At 39.8% G+C, this 12183-nt stretch overlaps 1 protein-coding gene across 1 annotated transcript in view; it reads left to right on the forward strand.

The window, feature by feature from the left end:
* Nucleotides 1-12183, forward strand: part of CHD1L (chromodomain helicase DNA binding protein 1 like) — a 58418-nt gene that overhangs the window by 24761 nt on the left and 21474 nt on the right. Inside the window, exons 11-15 of the mRNA XM_074188609.1 lie at nucleotides 2542-2615; nucleotides 4969-5079; nucleotides 8016-8130; nucleotides 8758-8911; nucleotides 11146-11311. Coding sequence (XP_074044710.1) covers nucleotides 2542-2615; nucleotides 4969-5079; nucleotides 8016-8130; nucleotides 8758-8911; nucleotides 11146-11311 — 620 coding nt within the window. The remainder of the gene's footprint in view (nucleotides 1-2541; nucleotides 2616-4968; nucleotides 5080-8015; nucleotides 8131-8757; nucleotides 8912-11145; nucleotides 11312-12183) is intronic.

A 12183-nucleotide genomic window follows, 5' to 3' on the forward strand; every position in this document is an offset into this window, starting at 1 on the left:
AGGTTGTCCTGTTCTCCAGGGCCAGTGCTTTATCCATTGTGCTACCTAGCTGCTCCTCAACATTCATTTTTGTAAAGTTTTTACCTCCTACCTTTTCCTCCCCCAACCGTAAGAGATCAAGTAATCTGATAAAGGTTATTCAGAGCATACATTTATAGGAAGAGACAGTGTGTGTGTGTGTGTGTGTGTGTGTGTTCTTATATCTTATATCCATATCTGTGTGTATTATATATAATACACACACAGATAACATAAATAGAATGTGAATAAATAGAAAAAATATGTATTTATATATATATATATATATATGCACACAGATCACATAAATAGAAAATAGAAAAATAGAATGTGACTAAATATAAATTACATTCAAATATTTAAGGGAATATGTTTGGGAGAAAGGGGGAGCCTTAGATTTTGGGGGATCAGAAAAGTTTAGCATTTCTCACATTCTCTCTTGAGATCCTTGTGGACTGCATAGATGTGATATCCAAAGATGAATTTGGAAGAGGTTGAATAATTAAGAGTGGTGATTACTAAAGTGATGTCATCATGGAGAAAACTCTGGAAAGCAGCAAGAGCTTTGACCAGTTTTATCTCTGACTTTGATGAAAGTATAAATAGCATTCCTATTAGATTTGTGGATTCCATAAACCTCAGAAGAATAACTAATAGACTGGATGACAGACTTGAAATTCAATAGGTTTTGACAGATCAGAACAGTGGTTTTGGCCACTGGTGAAATTGAGTAGGAGAAATGCAAACCCCACCCCCACCACGAGTGAAAATGCAATCTCTTGTATCCTTGGGAGATGGGGTGACAAAGGGGTTTGTCACAGAGTGGCTATTTTAATGTTGTCACAGACCCAATAGGAGTCATCTGTGTGATATGACCCACCACAAAGACCAATGTTATCAAGGGTCCATGCACAGAAGTAGAGTGGCCAGGGTCTGGAGGAATTTAGAGATCATTTATTCTAGTTATTTCCCATTTCTCCTTTAAGAAAGACATTGAAAACTGATGCTGAGTGAAGTGAGTAGAGCCAGGAGAACACTGTGCAGAGTAATACTGTGTGTTGATCAACCACGGTAGACTTAGCTCTTCTCAGCAACCCAGTGATCAAAGGCAATTGCAGAAGAATCAGAAAGAACCGTGGAGTCTGAATGCAGATCGAAGCTAGTTATTTTCAGTTTTTTAAAAAAAAATTGCTTTTTTTCTTTCTTTTGGTTTTCCCCTTTTGTTGTGCTTCTTCTTTCACAACATGACTAATGTGGAAACATATTTAACATAATTGTACAAGTATAAACTATATTAGATTGCTTGCTGTCTTAAGGAGAGTGGATAGAGGAAGAAAAACGTATAACTCAAAATTATACAAAAATAAATGTTGAAAACAATCTTTGCATGTAATTGAGGGGAAAAAGATGAAAAAAAGTATTGAGCACTTTCAGGAGGACAACCTGGAGACATGGAAAAAGAAATGTCATGAGATCATTCAAAGCAGTTGGCAATTTTTAAAGCTGTGAAAGGAGAGACAGGAGGTGAAAGATCACTTTTACTTATTTGAAAAGCTGTCCCTTGGAAGTGTGAGTATATCATTGTTTTACTTGACCTTACGGAGCAGTATTAGAATCAGTGGGATGAAGTTCCAGCAAAGCAGATTTTGACTCAAGATGTGAAAAAAAACTTGTAGGTTTTAGGACTCTGTTACAGTGTAGTGAATTCTCTCTCCCTTGGCTAAGGGAAGGAAATATTCATTGATATAGTGTCTACTAAGAGCTGGACTATTTTGTTTAGCATCTTATACATATGATCTCATTTGATTCTCACAAGAGCCCTAGGAGATAGATGCTGTTATTCTCTATCCCCATTTTACAGTTGAGGAAGCTGAGGCAAATAAATTAAATGATTTGCCCAGGGTCACACAGCTATTAAGTGTCTGAAGCCAGGTTTGAATTCATGTCTTCCTGACATGAGGCCTAGTGCTTGATCCTTGGATCACCAGCAATCTCTAGGCAGCCCCCTGGAGGTCTTCAAGCAAATATGGGTTACCACCTTTGGAAATTAAGAAGGTAAAGACTGAATTAAATGATTCTGACTCCTCTTCCACCTCCAGAATTTTTTGAATCCATTTGCCTTAGTCAGAATGTCATTTTTGTCTCATATTTTTAGTCACTCAGTTACAAACACTTTTAACTGCTTTGCTATGTGCAGAGCACCATGTTAGATGCCAGAGGAAATAAGACATTTAGATAAGTGGATAAATAGACTCAAACCCAGATAATTGTAATAAAAAATATTGAATAAGTGCCTCAGATCATTGCAGAAGACTCCAGAGTTTAATGGATCCAGAAAAGAAAGCTTCATCTGGGAGGTGGCATTGGAGTTGGGCTTGAAAGAATGGGTTGGAGGCACAGTGACGAGTGGTGATTACTATCACCAGAGGTCAGTGGAAGGTCTGGTTTAAAACTTGCCTTGCTGGATCTCACCAGAGCATTAGTCCAGGAACTGACTGAATCGCTTCCTCCCTCTTCTGACAGAGACCACCGAGTTCTGCTCTTCTCTCAGATGACCCACATGCTGGACATCCTTCAGGATTACATGGATTACAGAGGTGATTTCTCCTGCCCCCCACCCTGGCCCCCACTGTCCAGGTCTTGATCGGACCTCATGGCTTGGTTAGGCTCTCCAAGGGACAGGAGCTAGGATGGGTTGTGGGCGGGAAGGGAAGAGAAAAGCAGTGATGAGGCTCTCCTTTGCCCCGAGCACTAGTGGGCTGTCATTTAATGAATTTTGTGATTGAATAAAAGAGGTAGTTTAAAACCAGAGGAAGGTAATGATTAAAGAGAAAGTATTGGGAAGGATTTGTTGTGACCAAATGTTGGAAGACAGAGCAGAATCAGCATTAGAGATGTTGTTAGTTGCCATCCAGGTCCAGGGCAGCCTAAGGCCATCCCAGCTCTCTGGGCATTCCTGTCTCTTTCAGATTCTCAGCAGCTGCCATTCTCCCAGTTTAGGGTCCCTTGAATTTCAGGCAACATCACAGGGGTTTCCTCTACTCTCATCTGCTTCCCTCTTTCCCAAGCATTGGATCTCAGTGTCTTTTGTGTTTCCCTAGGAGACTTCCCCAGGAATTCTGAATGCAGACTTATCCCACTGGGTGCCCCCCCCTCCCAAGTGAAAGTTAGTAGGATGAAGGAACCCAGGCATGGATACATACAGAGATCATGGGGCAGGAGAACGGCGCTCCCTGAGGGCCCCAGTGACAACTACAAGGGTTGACTGTTTCACAAATTATAAACGATCTTATTCTTAATTCTGGTCCTTAGCACCAAACCCAGAGCACTCAACCTATCCACCTTGGCACTGTCCCACGTAACATTTTTCTGTTCTGATTTAATGATAATATCAACTCATTTCTGTTTCCCACAAAAGGGATTGGATGACCAGAGCTAGCCCCTCTTATCAGCCTTCTTGGATTGGCTTGTCCAGCTCTCACTTGTTGCTTGGTCCCAAATTTTCTTCAGGTACCTTCCCTTTAGTCTCCTGACCTGGGAAAGTTCTCTGAGCTTGTGCCTTCTGAATTAGCACAGTCCCTAGCACTCAGTAGGAGTTTAATAAATGTTGATTGATGATGACCTGACCCAGAATATCTCACATCTGCTGCACTACCCAGGTCTCTCCTCTTGGCCAAACTAAGTTCATGACCAAATTAGAGCCAGTAGTGACTGGGCACCTCCCCTTATATCACATCAGAGTGACAGGTTGAGTTACCACCCCTTTTGGGCAGATCTAGAAGACTAGATTTTGTTGCAGGAATTGTCACAACCAAAGTTACCCTAGCCAGCGGCATTGCCAAGATTGTCTCACCTTTTAGGAACTGGACACCAAGCATCCACTTCAGAGGAGACCCCCAGAATCTTCATTGTAAAATCAACAGTGCCATTTGTGAGCAGGACTTGCTAAACCTTCTGGATTAGCATTTACACCATTAGTTCTTTTTTGTTTGTGGATGACAAGCATGTCAGAATCCCTCTGCCTGACGATGATAATAAGGAAGGGAAGAAGGACTCTTCATTATTAGAGACAGCATCTATGAAAGAGGTCAAGGGTATAGGTGGTAGACAAAGGAATAGCAAAGTGGTATGGTGTATGGAATGAGAGACTGGGAGTCAGGCGACCTGACCTGAGTTCAAATCTTGTCTCAGGTACTTAGAAACTGTGTGACCATGGGCAAATCACCTAACCTCTCCCTGTCCCAGCCACAGTGTCAGTAAAATGAGGATAATGATAACTACCTCTCTGCCAGGGCAGTTGTAAGGATCAAATGGGATGTTTGTAAGCTTTAAAGTGTTAGCTAGCATCATCATTATCATCATCGACCATTTCTCAATTTTCTGAGTTAACAGTATAATTGGATTCATTCAACATTTATTTTTGGTAAGGCAGTAGGGTTAAGTGGCTTGCCCAAGGCCACACAGCTAGGTAATTATTAAGTGTCTGAGGTCAGATTTAAACTCAGGTCCTCCTGAGTCCAGGGCTGGTGCTCTATTCATTGCACCACCTAGCTGCCCTGAATTATTCAACATTTAGCAGAATAAAGGCAGGGAAGGTAATCTTGGGTTTCAGCAGAGCACAGCATGTAAATCTTAGTAAAACAATTGATAGAGTATAGATAGGTCACTTATATGCAATAGTTGTGGCCTTAAAAGGTGTGCATAAATCAATATCTTACAAATTATTTTTTAAAACTGGGATAGTTCACTGTGATCAATCCCTTTGAGAATAAGGTATCCTTTTACAAAAGATTATTTGGATTTTTGTATTGGATTTGATGAAAGCTTGAGATATACCTTTGTAAATAAGTGGAAGGTGGATATTTTGAGATCAACTTTTTTTTTTTTTTTGCTATTTCCCCAAAGAGTTCTTGAAAAGGTACTTATTTCTTTTAATTTCTTTCTGGAAAGGTTACAGCTATGAGCGTTTGGATGGGTCAGTGAGAGGAGAAGAAAGACACCTTGCAATTAAGAACTTTGGACAGCAGCCCATATTTGTATTTCTCCTGAGCACCAAGGCAGGTAAAGCATGAAGTGATTGATGTCCGGTTATTGTCACTTGGCTTCTGGTTCTCTGGTCACGAACACTTCCCCAACCCCGCCTGCTGATTCTTGGATATGTGATTGGTCACCAAGGGCCATGTGGGTAAGAGTGAACAAGCCAGTATTGGTCCATCACCTCAACTGGAGAAAGCCACACATCTTCTACTGGTATTGGGTAAACATAGACTGAGCAGTGCCTGATATATATAGATGGTGCTTAATAAATACTTATGTATTGATTAGTTATGACACCATGTTTATAAAGACTGAAATTAGACCTGGAGAGAAGGCCTTTCTAACTGCATCCCTGCAGGGTGCAGATGAGAACATGGTCCCAGGGAGAGGAGTTAAGGAGCTATCCTATTGGATAACACCATTCCTAATTACTAATTATACTATTTGTCATAACTTCTTTTTAGGTTTTTTTGTATTTTTTTTGTATTTTCTTCCTCTTCTCCCCAAGACAGTAACTAATCTGATACATGTAAGGTTATATTAAACATATTTCCATATTAGTCATGATATGAAAGAATAATGGAAAATGGAAAAAACCATGAGAAAAAAAACAAGAAGCAAATTTTAAAAAGTGAAAATAGTATGATTTGGTCTGTGTTCAGGCTCCATAGTTTTTTCTTTGAATGTGGGGGGGCCTGTTCCATCACAAGTCTTTTGGAATTGTCTTTGATCATTTTATTTCTGAGAAGAGCTAAGTCTATCAAAGTTGATCATCACACAATGTTGCTGTTACTGTGTACAATATTCTCCTGGTTCTCTGTTCACTTTCCCCAGCATCGGTTCATAAGTTCATAAGTCTTTCCATACTTTCTAAAGTTCTCCCGCTCATTTCTTACAGAACAATAGTATTCATTACATTCATCCGCCACCAGGGGCAGCTAGTTGTGCAGTGGATAGAGCACCGGCCTTGGAGTCAGGAGGACCTGAGTTCAAGTTTGACCTCGGACACTTAATAAATACCTTTCAAAAACAAAAACAAAAAACCCCATTCATCCACCACAACTTCTTTACATTCTCCAATTGATGGACATATACTCAGTTTCTAATTCTTTGCCACCACAAAAAGATTTACTATAAATATTTTTCCCTTTTTAATGATCTATTTGGGATACAGACCTAGGAAGTGCTGTATTACTGGATCAAAGGGAATGCACAGTTTTATATCCCTTTAGGTATTGTTCCACATTGCTCTCCAGAGATGTTGGATCAGTGCATGACTCCACCAGCAGTGTATTAGTGTCCCAGTTTTTCCATATCCTCTTCCACATTTATCGTTTTGCTTTTCTATCATATTAGCTAATCTGATAGGTGTGAATTGGTATCTCCGAGTTGTTTTAATTTTCTTTTCTCTAAACATTAGAGATTTAGAGCATTTTTCATGTAACTAGATAGCTTTAATTTCTTCATCTGAAAACTACCTGTTCTTTGATCATTCATCAATTGAGGAATGATTTGTATTCTTATAATTTTGACTCAGTTCTCTATATATTCTAGAAATTAGACCTTTATCAGAAACATTAGTTGTAAAAATTCTTTTCCAGCTTTCTACTGTCATACTAATCTTGGTTACATTGGTTTTGTTTGTGTAAAACCTTTTAAATTTAATATAATCAAAATGACCCATTTTGTATTTTATAACATTCTCTATCCCTTGTTTGGTCATAAATCTTTTCCCTCTTCATAGATCTGACAAATAAACTATTGTTCTCCTAATTGGCCTATGGTATCTACCACCTTTTATGCTAAAATCCTGTACCTACTTCAGTCTTAACCTTGGAATAGGATGTGAGATGTTGGTCTGTGTCTAGTTTCTGCCATACTATCTTCCAATTTTCCCAGAAGTTTTTGTCAAATAGTGAGTTCTTATTCCAGAAACTGGATTCCTATATTCATTTACTTCTGTCTCTTGTAGCCTATGCCATTCCATTGATCCACCACTCTATTTCTTAACTAGTACCAAACAGTTTTGACAATTTTTGCTTTATAATATAGTTTAAAATTTGGTATGACTAGGCCATCTTTCTTTGTATTTTTTTTTCATTAATTTCCTTGATAATCTTGACCTTTTGTTGCTCAGATGAATTTTGTTAATGTTTTTCTAGCTTTGTAAAATAATTGTTCACTGATAAGTAGAAGTAAAATTGCCATTTTTATCATATTGTCTTGACCTACCCATGAACAACTGATGTTTTCCCAATTGTTTAGATCTGATTTATTGTGTGAAAAGTGTTTCTGGATTCCAGTTTGTCTTGGCAGGCAGATTTACCAAGTATTTTATGTTATCTAGTTACTTGTCTTTGATCCTCAGGGCTGCCCTGAGGGGCTTGCTCATAGGATGCAGGAGAAGTCATTTTATGTGGTGAGGGCTTAAAGTCCTCCAATTTGTTTTTTTTCTAATCCTAAAAAAGTAATTTTTTTCTTTCTTCTTGGATAACATCCTTCCCCCACAGCCTCCCCATCTGACTGGGAACTATTTATTACTGTGTTTAATGTAAAATTTAAATAAAACACTACTTTTCTTAGCAACACCCCAGTAGCACTGCCTTTATTATGAAATTTCCAGAACCATTTTCTGAAAGAACTGTTCTCCTCTACCATGAATCTCTTTCAACAAAACTTGAGCTTTTGTTTTTTTTTTTAAATGTATATTTCAAGCAATTTCATGAAGCTAGCCCAGGATAAATTGGCTCCTTCTGCTCCTTCTCTCTTTCCCCTTCATCTTGGCCTAAGGGAGACAGGAGGAGCTCAGTCAGCATTTTGGAAGCTCCCGAGCCCTGAAGCGGGGTTGGCAATGTCAGAGTGAAAGATGTACCAGCGACACAGGCTGGGTTTTCACTTTATTAATCTGCCTCCTCCCACCCCTTCCCGTCACTGATCCCACACTCTCTTCTTCTTTTCAGGTGGAGTGGGCATGAATTTGACTGCTGCAGATACAGTTATTTTTGTTGACAGTGACTTTAACCCTCAAAATGACTTGCAGGCGATTGCCAGGGCTCACAGAATTGGCCAGAAGAAGTGAGGAATCTGAGTGGTGGTGGCGTTCCTGAAGTCTTTGCCCCTTTCCTTAGTTTGGGGTTCTCCAGCTGATATAACTTGTCTCTTTTTTCTGTTTGGGTGGGGCATGAGAAATGAGGATGAGATGGGGAAAGGCAATCCTAGAATTGAAGCTCCATCTTTCCTGGTGACTCCAGTTATTTCATTAACCTGTGAAAGGAGAGAATGAAATGATAGACTTAGGTCTTGAGGAATCTCCAGGACTATCCATTCCAGATAAACTCCTCTTAACAAATGAGGTTCTGTGGCCAAGTAGGCTGTTGAAGATACCATTTGATGAACTCCCAAAGGCAAAGGTTTTCCTTGGAGACAAATGATGAGAAGAAATTCCAAAGCACAAGAACCTCTATAGTATCCCCTGGCCTGAGTGAAAAAAATGCTAGATTAAAATAAACTCAAGATGGAAAGCATAGAGCAAATCTGAGACCGTGTTCCAATAAGAGTTCAAGTATTTTTAAACACTCCCCAGTATGAACTGGGCCCCAAATAAACCTTCCTATTTCTTTTAAGAAATACTAGACTTCAGTGCATCTTACGTTTACTTACAGACATTTCACAGCAAACACTTCTCATGTGTCCCTTATGCAGGGCTGTGAAGATTATTCGACTTATTGGCCGAGATACAGTGGAAGAAATCATCTACAGGAAAGCGGCATCCAAGTTGCGGCTCACCAACACCATCGTTGAGGGGGGTCACTTGACCCTGGGGGCGCAGATGTCTCCAGCAGTCACTGACCTGCAGGTAGGACGATTTTAACTATTCTTAAGATTTGAAGGTAATGCTAAGTGATGTTCGTTCCTCTTTGGGTGAGGGTGCAGATGAAGAGGCCAGTACAGAATCAACCCTGCCCCTTAAATTATGAACATGGAAGGACTCTCCTTTTAACCTCAAATCTGTGAATTTTTAAAAAAATATATTTTAAAACTATATTTCAACAAACATTTGGGATCCCATGTGCTTTATTTATTCTGGAAAGAGGTCCATAGACCCATCATAGAATATGACACAAAAATGTTAAGAACCTCCATGTTAACATGTGGTCAACATTGAATTTCATCCTATTTAATGGGATAAATCATGAGCCAATCGTGATGGACATGGACGATAAAAATGTTTAAGATACCATTCAAGAAATAAGGAATCAAAACAAATGAAAGCCTCTTGGGAATAAGAAACTAATGGAGTTTCAGGATGTCATTCTCATAAAAGAAAGAGGACACAGATCATGGTTTACTATTTATCTTTCTTTTTTAGGTTTTATTTTTTTGCAAGGCAAATGGGGTTAAGTGGCTTGCCCAAGGTCACACAGCTAGGTAATCACTAAGTGTCTGAGATCAGATTTGAACCCAGGTACTCCTGACTCCAGGGCTGGTGCTTTATTAACTACGTCACCTAGCTGCCCCTTATGGTTTACTATTTAGACAGCAGTTAGAGGATTTGCTCATGAGAAACTTGAATTATAAAATCATGTTTTTATGGATAAAGAAACTGAAGTTGTGTACAAAGTCTCATAGTGATTCAAAGGCAGAGTAACCTGGCAAGTTGGACACAAAATTTTGAGATCTGGGATAGAACTGATGACTGAACAAAGACCCACCACATTAGAACTAGGATGTGCCTCCTGCCAGGACAGCCTGCCAACAATTGATCAGGTTGCCCCTCTAAGTAATAGGGTGCCAGCTGCTGGTCTAAGTACTAAAATATAGGTTCTCTATTAAACTGCTCTTCCCTGTTGCTGAATTTTGGGCAGTTTCTTGGTTTCTCTCTATGTAAAAGGGCAATTGATTCAACAAATATTTATGTTGAACACAAGTTGTATTCACATAATTCCTGAGCATTGTATAGGATACAGAGATGTATAAAGCATGGTCTTTATCTTCAGAGATTTTTCAATCCTAGGGGAAATTGGACAGCATTATTTCTACTACCACACATTGCTCCATCATTGATTTTCTTCATTACCTTATATAAGTAGCTTCATTATTCTGAGGCTTAGTTTTTTTTTCCTTTTTAAAATAAAGGGATTGAAAAAATAAAATGAGGGGATCAGACTGCTTGGACTTAGTATTTTCTTTGTAGACAGGTATATAGGTCTGTGACTAATCTGACCTTCCATTTTCACCTATCTCCTTAGGTCTTTGGTCCCCAGGCTCTAAGCCAATGAGAACCACCCTTCTAAGGTTATATGGTGTGAAGTGGTCCAGAATAAGAAATTTAGATGTTTGAGCAGTCTTGGATATAGTTTTAAGTTTGTAAACAAGGGTTTAACTTAGTGGTGTCAAACTCAAAGAGAAACAGGGACCAACTACTGTACAATAAGGGCCAAAGATTGACTTAGAAAGCCTATTAATATTTTTTATTGCTGTTCAGTTATTTTAGTCATGTCCTACTATTCATGACCCATAAGGGGTTTTCTTGGTACAAGTACTGGACTGGTTGGCCATTTCCTTCTCCAACTCCTTTTATGATGAGAAAACTGAGAAAACTGAGACAGGGTGAAGTGACTTGCCCAGGATCATACACAGCAAGGAAATGTCTTTCTAATCCAGGATCTGCCAGCTAACTATCCCAATATTAATATTAATCTGTTTTTCATTGTATTTTTATATATTGGATATTCCCCATTTACACTTTAACCTGTCTTGGGCTGCACTGGTAGCTTATGAGATGTATATTTGACATGTTGAGAGCAGGTGTTCTTTTTAATTCTTCCATTCCATTGTTCTTTAATAGCCACATCCGGTATGAATGGTATAGTGTTATTACTATTTTGTAGATGAAGAAATTGAGGCTTAGAGAGGTTTGGACATGCCCTAGAATTCTGTCCAGCAAGTGACAGAGCCCAGTTGTCCCCCCAGGGGATGCAAGACTGTTTCCACCAGACCTTGCTCAAGTGCAGGCTTGCAGACCTCCCAGCAGACCATCATCACCTTCCTGTGTACCTGTGATCTTTTTATTTGTTTCCTCCATGAAAGCTGAGTGAGATCCTCAAGTTTGGCTTGGACAAGCTCCTCTCTTCTGAGGGAAGCACCATGGAAGAGATTGACCTGGAGTTCATCCTGGGTGAAAGTAAGGATGGCCAGTGGACTGCCGATGCCCTCTCTGCTTCAGAAGAGGAGAACCAAGAAGAAGAGGCTGAAAGTAAGTCCTGAAGTGTGATGGGAGCAAATTGTCAGCTCCTGAAACCCAAGACTGTATTTCTGGGTTCCAGGTACAAAATGAACTTGGCTCTAGGGAATAGGATGAGGCACTCCTTGGTAATGGAACATTTCGTATCTTCTAGGTGTGCCTTACCTACTCCCAGCTCTGTAGTTTGGTACATGCAGTACCATTGTCTAAAATATTTCTGTTCCTCTCCACCAAGTCCTGTTCTTGCATACCTGGAAAGCACCAACTAGTCCAGACTTACTCAGAGTCCCTTCTTCAGAGTCCACAGAAAGTGAAAACCCTGAGTGAGGGGGAGCTTCTGCTTCCAGAGGCAGCCTTTCACTGCTGAATAGCTCTGACTCTTAGGAAATGTCTCCTGTTCCAAAGTGGAATAGAGCCCCCTGGGAAGCAGTTCGCTTATAATGTGGGGGGGCCTGCTTGGGTCTGCATGCCACTCAGTGGCCTCAGAGGCACCTTTCAAAGTCTTTGAAGTTCTGGGAGTCCATGAATAGTGCTTGGAGATGCTCCAGACAAACCCTTTCCTAGGCTGCTCTTGTAGAAGGAAGTGGTCCAGAGGAAGTGATATTGGTAATGATGGCATTGCATCTTGCTTGGATTAGAATACATCTAGTGTTTTGGGTCCAGTCCCGGAAGATACATTTGAGAAGGGTCGTTGGCATAGTGGTGGGGCAATTTCCAAAAAAGACTATTCAAAATCATGTCAAGGAAGGAATGGTTAAATGAACCACTAGTGATGATCCTATTAAACGAGGTGCCATAATGTCTGTCTTCAGATATTGAAAGAACCATTGTGGGCAAGGGGAATTAGAATTGTTCCAGAGAACATAATGTACATAAGTTACTGT

Source organism: Macrotis lagotis, chromosome 5, assembly GCF_037893015.1.
Source record: "Macrotis lagotis isolate mMagLag1 chromosome 5, bilby.v1.9.chrom.fasta, whole genome shotgun sequence".
NCBI classification, from domain to species: Eukaryota; Metazoa; Chordata; class Mammalia; order Peramelemorphia; family Peramelidae; genus Macrotis; species Macrotis lagotis.